Source organism: Pelodiscus sinensis, chromosome 6 (genome assembly GCF_049634645.1).
Source record: "Pelodiscus sinensis isolate JC-2024 chromosome 6, ASM4963464v1, whole genome shotgun sequence".
NCBI classification, from domain to species: domain Eukaryota; kingdom Metazoa; phylum Chordata; order Testudines; family Trionychidae; genus Pelodiscus; species Pelodiscus sinensis.
Genome location: NC_134716.1, coordinates 86,706,652 through 86,724,696, shown reverse-complemented (window position 1 = coordinate 86,724,696; position 18,045 = coordinate 86,706,652). Strand labels below are relative to the sequence as shown.

The following is an 18,045-nucleotide window of genomic DNA, read 5'->3' as shown; positions in this document are numbered from 1 at the left end:
TGAAATTAACAGAAAATGAAGCGCAAAAGAGGAGAAGAAAATTGACAATGAGGTGTGTTAGACTGAAATAGCCTCTCAAGCAAAGTGGTAGGAGGACTAGAAATTTAGATAAAGCTCTACTCAATGTAGCATACAGAACAATTCTTATCAGCAGGAATAGACTTATATTGTCCAACAGGACTTTCCCTCTCATCATATTTCTATTATTTGATGGGACAGAACATTGTACGTTACAATGACTGCAAAATGTTATATTTGGTCTAACTTGCACAGGTTGTTAATTTTATGTATTTATTTTTTTAAGGTCTCTTCCTTATTTTAGGCTTGATGCTGTACCCTGCAGGTTGGGGCTGTCAGAAGGCAATAAGCTATTGTGGACATTATGCTTCTGCTTATAAACTAGGAGACTGCTCACTGGGCTGGGCCTTCTACACAGCAATCGGTGGTACTGGTCTGACATTCATCTGTGCCGTCTTCTCAGCACAAGCAGAAATTGCCACATCCAGTGACAAAGTGCAAGAAGAAATTGAAGAGGGGAAAAACCTTATCTGCCTCCTTTAAATACAATGGAAAAAAAAATCAATTGGTGCCTGAGAAACACAGACTTCAATCTATTTTGGTTTTAAATAACTTCCTAGAAAGATCCACATACAGGCTTTCACGATTTACGTGATTAAGCCTTATACAATCTTGCCTTGAACTACTGAAGCAATATTCTATCACTTGCTGGGCAATGAGGACCAGAGGAAAGGAGGATCTCAAGCAAACAGAGCGTAGAGATGTGGAAATTTTTGGTGTGACTACATTGTCAGGACTCAGCACAATATACAATTTGAGAGTGAGGCGGGGAATGTATATAATGAATAAACGTTATGTACCTGACAATTTCTGATTTGATCAGATTGCATTCTCCACCTTGGTCATTTTGAAGGATCTGCATTAAAATAATAAAAGCCAGCGTATTTCTACTATGAACAGGACTAGCCTATTTAATCAGGTTTTGTTTTCAAGGGCTTCACAAACTCGTGAACATTTTACTGCCATGTGGTTTGGTACTATACTTTACATAGTGATGCTTGTTGAGTTCTAAAATGACAAAGCACAACAGTACTTTCTGGATAATTAAATGCATGACAGAGAACAGGGCTGAGTATTAAACTGTAAAGAAATTGAGGCAGTGGCTAAAATTATTTAGTTTGTTCTGGCATGAAATATCAGTAACAAGTTTGTAGGTACATTATATTTTAGCAGCTAGACTTGTAATTAAATTATTTTTGTCTCAGAGTGGAGCCAGGGGAACTGTTGTTATGCTGGGGTTTACCTATATAAGATACAAATAGTAGAAGTAATGCTTTAGTATCTAATGTGTGAAACACTGAACTTTGATATAGAAATGGTGCATTTACTAGCAATCCTAGGAGGAAAAACACAATTTTCTCTCTGCAGCACAGAGTTGACAAGGTTATTTTGTGAATGCCAACAAATGTTGACAGTGCCTCACTCTTCCGTAAAAATATGAATTGTATATTTAACTTACAATAATATTTCTCTGTTTGCCAAAAGAAACCTCATTCTGATTCTATGGACCAACACCATCCTGTGTCTAAAAGCCAGCTTAGTCTGTAACAGACACTCACTCAACAGAATACAATGTCAATGTCAAATTCTAAATGTGTTTTTCACTTGTTTTAATTATATTTGGTCCATAACAATCAGCAGAAGCAGAAATATGGTGCGCCACAAATGACATTCCTTTCCAAAAAGCATTCAGTTTCGGCAAATAACTTGTATTGGTTCTCCAATTACTGGAATTGTTCTTTAGAGTAGATTAAAAGGATATTAGAAGAAAGAATACTGAACTTTATTGGGGATGCATGAGTACAATGGAGGATTTATTTAATAGATAACTATTCACTTGATATTTGGTTGTAAAATTTAATTTGATAACATTTTGATTTTGATGGAGAAATACTAGCATGCACTGAAGTCTGAGTTTAGTGTTAAAAAGCTATACAGAACCACCAGACGTGGCCACAAGTTCTCTCCATTTTTCTGTAACATTAAAAATCAAATAACTTCTCTAGCTAGAGACTTATGATTAGTCCCTGGATTACGTGAGGTGTGTGTTTTTTTTTTTTTTAAAAAGGACACCAATTTAGTATAGAAACATGTGAAAGTTTTTATTTTTGCTGCATCTCTCTTGACCAGAGCTGAGGGAAATGCAGCTTGCATTAACCATGCATTGTCAATGTTAACCATTAAATGTAACGTTTCTTTGAAGCTCATACAATCCCTATGTGCTCTTTGAACTCTTATCAGCTCCTGTAAAAGTCTCCTTCCCAGCATACTTCGTTATGCAGAACACTTCTTTAGAAATAATTGATCTGTGTGAGAGATTCTAGTAAGGGCTGAGGCCTCAACTATAAAGATTTAAAAATACAATGTTGCTATCTTTTTAATAAATGGGTTCTAAATGCCAGTTGGTGATAATGTTGCCTCTTAATAATCTGACAATTTACTTTCTAAACTGCAATAATTTTGTTCTGGTCTGTTCCTGCCCTTAAGAGTGCCATTTGTGAAGTATCCAAAACTAAGCCCATACATAGCAGTGCTGCTGACACTTTGTTCTCCTGTGCACATTTGTAATGTCAGAGCAGAACGCAGTGTTGGAAAAAAAAGGAAGGGGATGAGAGTTTTGCCCTGTGGCTGGCATAACACACTGCACATCATTGTGAGAACCCAGCCTTTCCTCTTGATAAACTAGAATCACACTTGAGAAACCTGTGTTTCCCACCACTCCGTACACTGCACATTTACACTTATAAAGCGGGTAACTCACTTTTCTTTTAAATATTTACCTTAATAAAATAATGCTATGGGCTGGAACCATTTATGCCAAAAGTATGTTTTTAATCAAATTATAACCACTTGCAAAAACTGGTGAATTATGGCAAAATTGGAGCCAGAGCATCAAAATTTGCCTTATTTGAACTTGTGCTCTTTTGACGTATTTCCTTGTACATATACAAAATACCTTAGGAAAGCAAATTCTCCAAATTTTCAAGCATATTATTCATGTGGATGAATCCAGTTTAAAAAAAGCAACCCTGTAAGAATCATCTTCCCTTAGAATACAGATGCAAGGTTGATTGATTGATTGATCTACAGCAGTGGCTACTTTAGAGCACTTCACCCAACTGGCTCAATACAACTGGGGCACTTGAACAGCTATGATATGGAACTTTTACTCAAAAGAGTGTCTTAAGTGCTGTGAACAGCACATGGAATTGAAGGCAAAGATAACATATATTTTAAATGGTGTGATGTGTTTTTCCTTAGGAAGATAGTATGCCAATGTTAAAAATCACTTTCACCAAATCATGACACGATCTCAATATAGTGTCACAAATATGTTTAAATGCCAAGTACTATATGAAGCAATGACAGATTACTGTTTTCAAAGGTGTAGTGCAATGCTTACTTGGATTGGATTGTGCATGCTCCACGTACTGTGTGAATTAAAAAGTGAACAATGTATTAGGACGTAACTGTTAAGTCTTTACAATGCTGAAAATGCTAATGTTGGGTTTTATAGTATTGTGCATAAAGGACATTTGTTTTGCATGTGGTTTTCTGAACACTTAAGCTTTTATTATTGTACTGGGATAACATCAAACTGATCTAATCAACTCAATAGGTCATACAAACTCAGTGACTAGCAAAAAGGAAGGCATGCTAAGAAGAAACAAACCAGATTTGCTTGCTCAGGGTTCTGTTTTCTAACATGTGCTAGGATGACTTATTAGATGAAGATTTTCTAAAGTAGTTTTATAATATATGACACACTCATTTTTTATGGCTGCTGTTCCTGAATTTCACCTCTCCAGAGCAGGGGGCCTTCCAAAACAACATATGAAAATAATTTCTTTTGTGAGCCTCAAGCATGTTTAGTTTGTTTCAGGATGGGCCATACACCATATTTTCTTAATGTACATGTAGTGCTTAGGTGCAAGGAATGTTTGATGTGGCAGCTTTAAAAAAAAACCTGTCTGGCTAACTCACTCAAAATCATAGCATACTGACTTTGTAATTGTCAGAGATAGAAATGTTCTTTAAATATCTGTTGTTTGATCACCTTTATAAACATGTTCTGTAAAGTACCGTAGTCCTTTTTGGAGTGTAGCAAGCATGTGCGCATGCGCACACGCACACACACGAGAGATGTGCAATAACATACATTTCTTTTTTTATTGTGCTATGCTTTAAAAAGGGACTGACCAGCAAAGTATGGTTGGAGTTTGTTCTTGGATAAATGTATTTCTATGGAATCTGGAAATAGATAACACTGATTATAGTTTAAAGGTTTAGCTAAAATCTCTTTTCTAGATTCATTTGAAATGCTCAGACCTGGATAATCCAGGCCTGATTTATTTAAATCCTATTTACAACTGTGAAGCTGCATCCATGCACAGTAATCTTAACAACAAAAAGTTGAAAAGCTCAACAGTGCTTGATATCTTTCTATATGCTCTATTGACTACTAGGCCCTGATATCAACATTGCTACTATGCTACAGTCTAGGTCAAATACCATCTTCTTGCTTAATGAACACTTAAGAACCTGTGGGTCTGGGGATTTTCAAATTATTTAATTTTGCATTAGTATTTAATATCAGAATATCCCCATTCCTAGTTTTAAATGCAGGAATCAGCAGTGGCTCTTTTGTGAAGACAATGTGACACACCAAACACCTGGGCAGTAATGCAGGCCTTTAGCTGTATAGAATTCCATAACTGAAGCAAAAATCTGCCTAGGATTGTAGGCTGTGGTCACATACCCATGGTACTGCTGTTGAGTGACCAGTGCTTTGTGTAATGTTTTTCAGCACTAATTAGGTACCCAGTAACATCTGTTTTTATCATCTACAGATGACAAGGGGGAGTTTGTAAACTGAATTACTATTAATACAGGTCTGATTACTTTAGTTTGAATAGGTTTAGATAATTTACGGCTGATCAAGATGCATACATTAAGAGATTTATACTTAGAAAATTTACATTGGGCCATTGAGATTTTACAATTACACTGTGCTACCATTTACATATTGATCACTATATTAAAACAGCAGAGGAGTAGCCGAGTTACAGACTAACTGGAAAAACTTAAAAAATGACAAATAGTCTTGCAGCACCTTAAAGACCAACAAAACATGCAGATAGTATCATGAACTTTCATGAGCACAACCCACTTCTTCAGATGAAAAGAGTATTAAAAGTCCAGTTCCAAAATAAATAGGGATTGGGGCACATGGGAGGGGAGAGAAGGAAGGCGGGGGGGGGGGGGGGGGGGGAGGAGAGAGAAGAGTAAATTAGAGTGTTCATGTTACATGAAGCAGATAAGAATAATTTGCACCTGCTCTCTTCCATTGTTTGATTTTTTAAGTCATTAGGATGCGGAAGGTAGGTGGCTAGCCAGTGCAGTTTTCACTTTTCTGGGTGAGTATGAAAAAACAAATTGACAGAGCCAGAAGAGTACCCAGACATGAACTATTTCAAAACAGGCCAAGACGACCTACGCCTCACAACTTAAACCCTTCCAACGCATTATCAACGATCTACAACCTATCCTGGAAAATGACCCGACTCTCGCAGGCCTTGGGGAAAAAGGCCAATCCTCACTTACAACCTCCTAACCTTAAATGCTTTCAGTAACCACATAGCACACCTCCATCATAATCATCCAGGAATACACCCCTGCAAACAGCCCTGGTGCCAACTCCATCCACACATCTACACAAGTGATTTCCATCACTAGAACCAACCACATCAGCCACCAAATCAGAGATTCAACTGCACATCCACTAATGTGATCCATGCCATCAAAGCTCCTCAGCAACGTATATTGGCCAAACTGTACAGTCTCTATGACAAAGGATTAATGGATATAAATCAGATATCTGAAAAGGCAACACACAGAAATCTGTTGGAGAACACTTTAACCTGCCTGGGCACTCATTAATGGATCTCAAAGTCACAGTGTTGTTTCAGGCCAATTCCACAAGCCAAATACACAGGGAAGTCTTGGAACTTAACTTCATTTACAGGTTTGGGACCCATCACAAAGGTATGAATAAAGACATTGCCTGGCTAGCATGCTAGTTTCCACTTCCTAACGACTTAACCAACCACCAATGGTTACTTAAGAACATTTGCACCTTCTCTATCAGTTTCATGTAACATGAACACTCTAATTCACTTTCTCCCCCTCCCCCATCCCCTATTTATTTTGGAACTGGACCTTTAATAACTCCATTTATCTGAAGTGGGTTGTGCCCATGAAAGCTCATGAGTGACGTTTTGTTTTAAGGTGCTGCTAGACTATGTTATTTTTTAATATTAAAACACTTATTTCTTCTCATCCATAGACTTCAATGCACTTTATAAAAGGAGAGTAAGTAGCATATGCATTTTACAAGTAGAGAAATTGTTAGAATTGTCAACAAAAGCCTGGATTCATCACTCCCATTGTAATGCTACTGAACAATACTGCCTCCATGGTGGCCTCCTGTTAAGCGTTTACCATGTTCTGACATCAAGTTAGCACCAGGTAGTGCAATAAAAAAAAATCACCTCCTTTAAACCACTCAGGTTAATTTATTTTACTTTTAACAGGACAGGACAGAACAGTCTGAAAAGGGAAAATGTTTCTAATTCTACAAGGTGACAGGACTCGTGTGAGGTTTAGTTCCTTAGAACCTGATTCTGTATCCACAGTTTTAAGAAATGAAGAACCCACAACTGATGGCAAGTTAGCTCTCAACTAAGCAGAATCTCTGTTAGATATCACTGTAGAGATATGTCTACATGTCTGCTTCCTTTTTACGGTAACAAAACAACCTGTATTCCCCAAAGTATTTCACCTGCTGACTGTACTAAAGCTGCACAATGGTTTGATTTATGTAACTAAAACTAGTATGATTTTAACCTAGGTTAGTGGAGGTGGAAATTTGCAATTCAGAGCCCAAAACTCTAAAAAGCTCAGTGCTAACTTAAGATTTCATTATATGTCAGTGCAAAATTAACTCTTACCTGAGGATCCATAGACCGTTGCCTCCATAACACACGGTGTCTGTCTCATTCCACCTACTGGACAAACTGAAGTTTGTTACTTTAAGTAGGGTCATCTATTTGCACCTAAAGTGGCATTCGAAACCTTAAGGAACTGTAAACCTGCCTGAAGCCTTAAAGGGGGAAAAGGGTGGCACGAGGAATGGATTCTGAAGATATTTGCCATGTAGATAGCAAGTAGATAATTTAAAAAGTCGTTTCACACTGAATATGGAAGGTTATCCTTGAATACTTAGGACCATAGGTCCTATGGTCCCAGAGTGAACTTTGCCTAGCAGAAAAAAAGTGACAAAATCTATGGCTATTAGCCACTTTTAACAATAGTCAAAGACTGCAATGAGGTGTAAACTCAGTTGGCCTGGCTGGGAAAAGTAGCAGAGAAGAGAAAAAGCCATGTCAATTAACCCTGCCAATTCCAGAACAAGTAATTACAATGGGGAAAAAAAAGTGACATCTCTTCCTTCTATCTTGAAGAAAGAATCACACGCTCCCCCAATGCAGACCTAACATGTCTAATTCTTCCCTGAGAAACATCAGAAAGACATGCAATGAAGACAACAGTCCTTCACCAATACTATAAGAAGTTCCCAATTGCCAGAGTTGATGACTTAAGTACCACGACTTGAACTCTAGTCTGAATTAAGTCGCCTAGGTGACTCGACTTGAGACTCGACTTGGGTTCAATCATTTGTGACTTGAGACTCGACTTTAGACTTGCTAATTTTGTTAAATCGACTTGGTGAAAAAACTGTCCAAAAATGTCGATATTGATGGCTTGTACAAAAGTGACTTGACATTTTTAAAATTAAGACTTGAGACTCGACTTGGACTTGACCATGACAACTTGAAGACAACACTGCCAATTGCACTACCAATGCCCAAAACATGGGCCAAGAGAGACAGCTGCCAGTAAAGTATGGCTGACAGAATGACCAATGCACAAGTAATACATACTTCTTTCATTAAGTTAGTGTCAATTTTATATATGTGCCCTCTTAGCATCTCAAAAATAACAGATGTGGAAATTGTCAGGCTCAGGTTAAGCTGAAAATTCCAACAGCAATAGTAGTTTTTGTGATGAACAGTCACAAGTTCACAGATGCCTAAAGTGTTGCAAGGCAGCTGATCAATCCTCTAAAATCCATACAAGTGCTCTGGACAGACACCAATAGATTGAGGGCAGGAGCTACAGACACAAGGCACAAACACAAGACAGAACAGAAGCTTGTATTCCCTTTATTTTAACCTGGTTCTAGCTCTGGGCACCAAGGCCAGTCACTCCACTACTTTTTCCTAGCTCAATATCCAACTTCAATATAAAAAAAAATTTGCTTATTTTCCTATTCAGGATGTGAAAATTTCCATAAACTGAAATGCCAAATATTATGCATAAACATACAGACACTGTTCTTGCCAAGGCGGTGTACATGAATTCCTTGCTTTTTGTTTTAATAGGTGGTGTTACAACAAATAGTAATATGTTTAAAATAGCATAATTGATTTCCAGTGAATATCATATCCAGTCATTACCTGAGGAATTGGTACTGAGAGTGGGGACATACAACTTTTGGTTTAGGAAAATGTGAAGTGCTAGTTAGTAGCCGCCTATGCTGTTAGGCATTGGCATTGGGAAACCGCTTTCTTTTGGAACAAAAGTGAATACCATGCTTTCACAATATTTCTCATAAACTTGGGATTTCCATTTCAGAGCTAATACATAGCTAAACTATTATTCCACTATTTCAATAAGAGTAGATTACCTATGTGAAGGGTCAGAAGTATCTCATGGGGAAAAAAACCCCAAAACCATCACAAAAAATATGATTTTATTGCTGAAATGTAATTATCTTTACTTTTTGGAGGGCAACATTAGACAGACATGTATCTCCATTATATCTGTTCCATTCTTCCTTGTGCTTGATTTATTAGAATGTTTTCTGTTCAGGCTCATTTAGAGCCAAACTGCATTCACTTTATTAAGCTAGGTAGGACTAGTACACTGAAGAATAAAACAGATGTTAGGCTCCCATAAGACAGACACTCCCCATCACACATAATAAATACCTTGAGAATTTTTGTAAAAATTAAAAACATTTAAACATTTCCCATTAAGAATACATGTCCACATGGTTGCACCACTAAGCATATAGTAAGGCTATGTCTAGACAACAGAGGGTTTTTTTTTTTTTTAAGTGGCCTTTTTCAAAAAACTTCACTTGCATCTATCTAGGCTGCCACCGCATTCTTTCAAGGTTACATCAAAAGAACGTGGCAGATTTTTGAAAGTGGTAAACCTCATTTTACGAGGAAGCACCCCTTTTTTCGAAAAAGGTGTTCTTGACCACAAACAAGGCTTTTTCGAACGAGAGCATCCAGATTGCCTGGGTGCCCTCTTTCAAAAAAGCAGATTGCTTTCTCAAAAAAGTTGTGGCTATCTAGACGATCTCTTTTGAAAGCTTCTTTCGAAAGAAGTGTGTAGTCTAGACGTACCCTAAGGAACTATTTTGACTATATTCTTCCTCTACAGCATTTATAATAATGAAGCTGAATGAAGGCATAGCTTTTAACTTTTTTTTAATTGTCTAAGTACTACAAAGTACTAGCAAAATCCTAGGAAGAATTAGATCCCAACAATAGGAAAACAAACATGATAACTGAAACCATGTTTTATTTCACCACTTCAGTGCTCAACCACAGCAATCACTGAGCAAACGTATTAAGAAAATTCTGAAATAAAAAATTAAATGGAGGATAACAGTACCATGTGCAAATCTAACCTACACAAATAGATAATGTGCTGTTAAAAATCTGGTGGTTTCTGCATCTCCAAGCACAAATTTTACAGATAATGCCTCTTTACTAACCAAAAGTGTATTTGTGAGAAAAAAAAAAGGTGATGGTGTTTTTCTAGCAGGGGATGGTAGTCAATAGATAAAAATCCTTTCCCAAGAAGAATATTGCTTTAAAGGGAATCTGTTAATCTGTATTTAAAAGTCATACCATGTCATGTTTTTGTAAGGAGTTTTCTGCTCCCCTGCTGATATTTGTTTATAAGGTCTTAGAGAGCACCCAGAGTGCTCATGCCCACCTTTCTTTCCCCTCCCCTACTATCAATGCACATGCCTTCCCTTCTGCCATTTTCTTCTGGCAATCCTCCACAGGCAGAACTTGGGGAACACCTGAGCATCTCAGAAGCAATGCATGTGTGTATTTTAATCCATTCTGATCTGAGCAAGGAAGTGCAAGTGTATTATAACTCACTATACTCAAAAGGTTTTTTTTTTCCTTCTGAATTTTATATAATGTAGAATAGTATGCCTAACATTTTTTAAAACTGAATTTATCCCTCTAAAGACGTTAATCTGCTGCCAAAGCATCTAAATGCAGAGTAATGAGAGAGGAGGGAAACAGGGAAAATTGGCAATTTTGCTCCTGGATTAGGTGAGGTGTGCAACGGTCTTGAAAACATCACTTCTGATTAGACAACTGCCTAGAAAAAAAAATACTGGCTACATATTAGAACAAGAGTATCACTGTAGTGTGCATTCTCAAAACGTTGTTGCAGTACAATGGTCTATATCAACTGTGAAATTAGCTGCTTACAAACCCTTAGTATAAAATGGTAATAAATTCAGTAACACTCCACAAAATAATTATGTTATACCTTAACACTTGAACAGAAACAGCAGAATAAAATGTTGATACAGAATTATCAATTCAGAAAAAAGAAAAATAAACAGTAGCAAAATCAATATTGTTTTCAGCAGTTTCATTTTACTTGCAGTAAAACCACAGGTAAGGTTTAATACTTGTAGAGATTCATTCAGTACTGACAGAGCATCTTTTATGTGTGTGAGAAATTTACAGCACAGGTGCAAAGTGCTGCAAGAGCTGCTGAAGTTTTCCTTCATGCTATGTGAGCAGTCCAATTCTAGTTATACACATTTGATTTTTGGTAGTGGACATATTACTTTCTATTTCAGCAGATTACAGAATTTATATACAGATTATAAAAACCAAATGGTACTTTTATACAGAGCAGCCTTCCTGCATGTTTACCTGACCTTTTTAAAAAAAATCTATCTTGTTTAAAACTAATCTGAGCAAACATCCAGGAAACAGTACTTTTATTTTATGACCTTATGTTAATACAATAAATATACAAAACTTGTGAACTATTCAGACATGCAACATCAGAGGGACAGAACCATGACATTCACTATGATGGTAGAGCATTGTTAGTAGTTTACAAAATATATACAAACATCCCTCGGATAAATAAATCCAAATCCTAAATTACAGATCACTGACTATTGACATTCCAGTGTTTAAACTTCACTCTGAACAAAATTTGCCACAATACGACAAAATGACAATTAAGTGGATGTATACTGCATTAACTGATAGAAGACCAATACCTCTAAATTGAGTAAAAATATTTTAACAAACACCAGCCTTCAGATCTCAAAGCTAAAATGAGAATTTTTGTTTGAATTAGAAATATTCATACATACTAATTTTGTAACATTGTAGTTTTTTGAGTGCAGAGGCAAACATGATAAAAATAAGAATCATATATGCATATATTCTGAAAAATATAACTAGGCACATGCCTGTCAGTTTCAAGTTGTTTTTTAATATCGCCTGCTGATAATCTACTATTAAAAAATTTGACAATTTAACTGTGATGGTGTCCCTCATGAGAAAAAATAAAATGCTTAATTAAGGCTCACGATACACTCTTACAGGATTTCCTAGGTATAATTTTAATATTTGGTTTAACAGACTCGCAAAAGTAGGTCGTAGATCTAGAGAGACCTGAAAAAAATGGAAGCACAGAAAGGGGACCTTAAACTGTAAAACCGAAATTTAGAAGGATCATTAAAGATTAAACAGATTTTCAAAAACCTAAAACCTCCTCTACAGACTTCTAAAAAATGCTGGGAAAATCTTCTGAGAACATCCCTGTTACTGTTATTTCAATTGCATTGTTTACTCTATGAACAATATAATCGTGAACAACAACTTCAGTATAGGACATATTATAATGCTTCCTTACCACATTTATCTTAACCACTAAAAATTTCTTTTTGAGACACGTTAGCAAACGACATATGTAATATGTATTTGTAATTTACACAGATTTATGTATGCCAGTGCTACACTGGTCCAGGTATTACACTGGGTAAGGTTATTTTTTTAAATGTTCTTTTTTGACAAACTGAAAAGAGAAGAATATTCGTCTATCAAAACCAATTCACATTGACAGATGGGGCATCACTGGGTTTATCCATCTTAAAACCCTGCAGCTGCACTACTTCAGGAGACACACTAATGTCAAGAGGAGAAGTTCTCCCGGCAACACAGGGACTTCACCTCGCCAAAAGATGATCAGTAAATTGCCAGGAGAATTCTCCCACTGACCTAGTGCTGTCTATACTAGGAAATGAGGTCTGTTTCACTGCATCACTCACTGTTATGGATTTTCATGTCCCTGAATGACACACTTATGTCAACTGCATGTTCCAGTACATACCAGGCCTTAAGGTTCAGTCTTGCAGACTCCTATTCATATGAGCAGTCACACTGATTTCAGTGAAAGTATTTATGTAAAACTGGGGATCAGGTCCTTCACTTTCTGAAACTGGTATTTAAAAGTTTTAAACTTAGTCCAAAGTACTACATATATCGTCATCCAATCAATCCACTCAACTAGGAATCTCCAATGGCCTTATATGTACAGTGGACAGCACATGATTTTGAAGCAAAAGCTGATAAGCATTTGGAAAATTAACATAAGCACCAGCATGAATCATGGTGCATCACAGCATCGGTTTAATCCAGTGGTCTCCAACCTTCTTAAGCATGAGATCACTTTTTGAATTGAAGTGCAATCCAGAATCTACCTTAAACCCAAACACCCTTGCCCCACCTTCTTCCCACCCTTTCTCCAAGGCCCTGCCCCTGCTCACTCCATCCTCCCTTCCTCCCCCATCCTCTCTCACTTTTATCAGGCAGAGGGCTGGGATCCAGGGGAGGAGGATGCAAGCAACTTCGGCTAAAGTTTTTGGAGTGTGGCAGGGGGCTCTGAGCTGAGCCTGGGACAGGGAGTTGTGGTGCAGGATGGGGTTCAGGGTGCAGGCTCTGGGAAGGAGTTTGGATGCAGGGGAACTTAGGGGTAGGGCTGGGGTTTGGGGTGCAGGAGAGGTTCAGAATGCAGGCTCCAGTTGGGTACCACTCACCACATGTGGTTTCAGGGTGGTGGTGCAGTGGGGCTAAGGTAGGCTCATCCTTGCCTTGGGCCCACACTACTCCCAAAAGCAACCAGCAAACTCTCCATCCCTGCTTCCCCCTGCTCTGTAGAGGTGGGGTACAGGGTGGAGGGAGGGACACCCTGACATCAGCACCCCCTCTTCTTCTTCCTGTGCCGTGCACAGCAAGCAGGAGATTCCCAGGGGCAGGGGGGACCTCCAAGGTAGCGGGCAGGAGCAGCACAGTAGTGTTGAGAGGGGCAGATAAAGTGCCAGCACTTGACAGCCTCCTGGCCAAAGCTGGCATATCACCTGTCAGAGGTTCCAAGATCTACCAGTAGATCCTGATCTACTGGTTGGTAACCACTGGTTAATCTATTGAACAGACATCCATTTCAACAATGTGAATTTCTAAGAAATAAAAATGTTTCACTCTTCCAACTCAAAATAGTTAAGAATCTTCATTATTCAGGTTGAATCAAATCACATGAAGGCTGAGGTGCGTTAAAAGGAATTCAAGTATATGTTAAATGCCACAGTTTAAAAAGTTTGACTAGAGAAAATATTCCTGTAAAAAATTAAATACTGTATATTCAGATTTTTGCACAAGCAGTAAACAGAGCGACTGACCAAGCTATAGATTTAGTACCACTGTTAAAACACAAATGACACAAAGAAAAATCCCCAAACCTACAAACACACACAACAAAAATTTCACTGTATTTAAAAGGGGACAAACAACTGGCTATGGAAGTGTTCTAAAGGCTGATAACTTCCTTTTAACAGAATGTTTTCTGAAAAGATGAAAACAAATTAAAAATAGCAATTTAATCATTTAGCTCTTTGATCAAAACCAACAGTTAACTTCTCTTAACTGTACATTGCATTCCACATTCTAGCAGTAAGAATGTCTAAGCAATAGCCATTTCTGATTTCGAAGAAGTATGCCATGAAAGGGTTGATACAAACCAACACTATAATTGCAAGTGGTACAGATAAATCCTGGATCAAAACACGAATTCAGCATGGTCAAAAAACTCAATAATATTCATGCAAACTTGTAGAGTTATATCAAAAGACCTATTGTCCTAAAAAAAGAATGTACATTATCTACCATACTCATAGCTGTTCATCTGCTGCTGAAAGTGCCACAGCAGCAACCAAATCTAATTCTCCCAAATTGTCAGTCTACTTTGTATAGTAGAAATAGGGAATCAGGCTCTTAGGAACAAAAGTAACTGCTCCAAAGTGCTTTCCTTAAATTGAAACAAAAGATTCCAGAGTGAAATACTAAAAAACCCCTCTATTACTGATCACAGAAAGTACCATACCAATTTCAGATCCATTGCTGAAGTTTCCAAAATATTGCTCCTCCAGAAAATATGGAGAATTATATATCTAGCATATATTTCAATTTTAAAGATGGCAAAGAAGGTAGGCTGTGGGGTTTTGTTTTGAGAAATAAATATGTAAAGGAATAAAACAAGAAATTTTTCCTGTTTTAGCCCATGCACAGCTCAAGGAGAGACATACATGCTGTATGTGTATTTTGAACGCAAGTCAATAGGAATAGATAAATAGATGGAAAATATAGTCAACGATAACTGTAGTGATTTTTTATTTCACTAAATTTGGTTACCCTTGAAAGCATTTTGGGCTGCACTAGTTGCTGCTGTAGAGGCTGCATTTGCTGCAGCCGTTTGTACAGTTTTGTTGGACATCACTCCTGTTGCAAACTCTTGCTGGGCTTTCTCAAAACTAGCACCGGTTGTGCGGTATAGGCCATGCACCTACGACAGAAATGGAGGGGAAGGGAAAGGAGAGAAACAAGAAAGTTAAAATGAGTTATATCTATATTTGTGGATGCTACCCTAAAAGTCTATAGACCAATTAAATTAATAGAATAATGGAGATTCTGTTGCCTGCTTACAGCTATATGGAAGATAATCAAACCAGTAAACTTTAGACCCCAGCATCTACAGCAGGGTTCCAAAGAGGATGGAGAGAGGCTGTTCACAGTAGTGATGGATGGAAGAACAAAGAGCAATGGTCTCTCAAGTTATTAGGGTTACCAGAGAGCTTCAGAAAAAATACCACACACACTTGATGGGGGGGGGGGGGAGGGAGGGAGGGAGAAAGGGGAGAGGGACTGGCTGGGAGGAGAGTGGAGCTGGCTGGGAGAAAACGGGAAGCAGGGCTGGGGGGGTTGGGGACAGCGGGGCTGGCTGGGGGAGATCGGGAGGAAGAGAACTGGCTGGCAGGAAACAGGGCTGGCCGGGAGGAGGTTGGGGGGGAACAGGGCTGGGAGGGAGGGGTTGGACCTGGGAGGGGGGGGCGGAAATCAGCCAGTGAGAAGCGGGATTGACCTGGGCACATGCAGATCCCAGGGCACTGCCTGTCCCGCGCACAGTCCCAGTGAAACACGAGCAAGTCTGGCTATGGCTTCACAATGCGCCTGAACAGCGCTCAGGAGCACGGACAGGGCTTCTCCTCCTCCCCAAGGTGTAACTCCTACGTCAGACGCAATCAGAGGCTCCCAGTGCTGATCGCACCCCGCCTCCCAGCCACTCCCCCCTGCTAGGCTTCCGTCGGGCACCCAGCTGGAAAACCAGAAAATACTGCACATGTCCGGTATTTTCTGAATTTTTTTAAACCAGACAGAGGGCTGAAAAACCAGACTGTCCGGTTGAATACCGGACACCTGGCAACCCTACAAGTTATAGTGGGAGAGGTCCTGGTTGGATATTAGGAAAAACTATTTCTTTAGGAGGGTGGTGAAGCACTGGAATGGGTTACTTAGCGAGGTGGTGGAATCTCCATCCCTAGAGGTTTTTAAGTCTTGGCTTGACAGGGCCCTGGATTTGATGACCTCCTGAGGTCTCTTCCAGCTCTATGATTCAGGGGTAGTCAAGAGGCAGCCAGCAGTCTGGATCCGTCCCACCAAGCTACTGGATCCTGCCCATGGCCGCTTCGATGGAACCCTTAGGCAAAGGGCAGCTCACGCTTTAAATAGCTAGCTACTCTGGACTCTGGGGAGAAAGGAGGGAGAATGTGTGCTGCTCTGCCCCACCCTCAGTATAATCTTTAAACTCTCATTGGCCATTTTCTGGCCAAGAGGAGCTGAGAAATTATGCTGGGGGTAGGGACAGCGTGTGAAGCCTCCCTCCCCCATGCCTGGAGCAGAGCCAGATGGAGTAGCCAGCAGACTTGGACTGCAGCAGACAGCCTGCCTCAGGTTTCTTCAGGGCTGCTAGCTGAGAGCTGCCTGAGTAAGCGCCTGCCTCTGGCACCTCACCCTCTCTTCCCCCTCAACTACCTGCCAAAGGCCTCCACCCAACTCTCTGCACCCCGTTCTTCCCAGTCACAACTCCCTCCAAGACCCTGCAACCTCTCCTAAAACCCCTCCTGCAGACCAGAATGCTCTCCTGCACCCGAATTCCCTCCTGGACCTTGCACCCCAAGCCCATACCAAACTCCCTCTCAGACTCCACACTCTCTTGCACCCCAGTCCACTACCCCAAGCTCCTTTTTGCACACAACCTTTGTCCCAGACCCCACACCTGCTGCATAGAACTACGGCCTTTGACCACCTGCCAAAATCTTTGGAGTGGCTCCCCATTAAAAATTGCCTATTCTTGATCTGCAGCAAACATTTGTTGATTTTTAGACCTATATGCCTTTCAACGGGCATTAAAATGGTAAAATCTTAAACAATTAAAAAAAGAAATCTATCAAGTATTGAAAACCCGCTAGTGCAAGATAGCAGTCATTGAACGTTAAGTGACACTCAAAATTAAACAGTTCTTAATGTATTAAAACTTATTTTAAAAAGAAGTGTTCTTTATGGATAGTTTACCCTGTCAAACATGTTACCACAGCAGGCTGATGCAAATTTCTCAGTTCAATTAAGACAACTTCATATGGACTGTCTGAAGGAAAGGCGCTTGAGACAGGGCAGAGGAATGATTCCCAAGAGATCAAGTGATGCGGTGAGGGCAGTGGGGGGAAATTTACCCCTGGGCTGCCCCAGGTAGTAGTGTCAAAATGCAGAAAGCAACTATCTATACGAAAAGGGATCAGGCTCTTTTCCATGTTTCTAACTTGGAGTTCCTTAAGGCAGGGGTGGGGAACCTAAAGTTTTCATGGATCTGGCCCTGAGGCTCAGGGCTCCCCTTTAGCCCCCCTGCTGTTTTCCTTGCGGGGCTGGAGCACACAAAATCTATTAGCCTGGGCCCGACTGATTTTTATGTGGGTCAGTAGCCCCTGACTCAAAAAAGGTTCCCCACCCCTGCTTTAAGGAATCCATATCATCAAAGATGACTTTGTCCACACCTTCCATCTTCCTTCCAATTCACATCTGCAGTTAATTAATTGGTGGGATGAGTTAAGAACCCTTTAAGTGATGGTTAAAACACCTTCCCTCCTCCATTGCTCCCTAAGATGGTTCTTTAGATATGAAGACAGAGGGAACATCGTTTTTCCTTCAGTGAAGCTTAGGACAGGTCTACACTAGAGGACAAGGTTGAATTAAGGCATGTGATTCCAGCTACATGAACTACGAAGCTGGAGTCAATGTTCCTTAGATGGAGGTACCATAATGTCGATGGGAGAGCTTCTCCCATACACTCCCCTTATGCTTCTCCATCTGGTGGAGTACGGAGTTGACA

At 39.5% G+C, this 18,045-nt stretch overlaps 2 protein-coding genes across 12 annotated transcripts in view; one reads left to right on the top strand and one right to left on the bottom strand.

The window, feature by feature from the left end:
- The window catches only part of LHFPL2 (LHFPL tetraspan subfamily member 2), a 210,769-nt gene extending 207,141 nt beyond the window's left edge, over window positions 1-3,628 (top strand). For all 11 annotated transcript variants that reach the window (XM_006119133.4, XM_075932324.1, XM_075932327.1 and 8 more), the window contains one exon: window positions 305-3,628. In XM_006119133.4, coding sequence (XP_006119195.1) covers window positions 305-561 — 257 coding nt within the window. In that variant the 3' untranslated portion in view covers window positions 562-3,628. The remainder of the gene's footprint in view (window positions 1-304) is intronic.
- A 6,150-nt stretch (window positions 3,629-9,778) lies between these two features.
- Window positions 9,779-18,045, bottom strand: part of SCAMP1 (secretory carrier membrane protein 1) — an 87,374-nt gene continuing 79,107 nt past the window's right edge. The window contains exon 9 of the mRNA XM_006119131.4: window positions 9,779-15,168. Coding sequence (XP_006119193.3) covers window positions 15,004-15,168 — 165 coding nt within the window. The 3' untranslated portion in view covers window positions 9,779-15,003. The remainder of the gene's footprint in view (window positions 15,169-18,045) is intronic.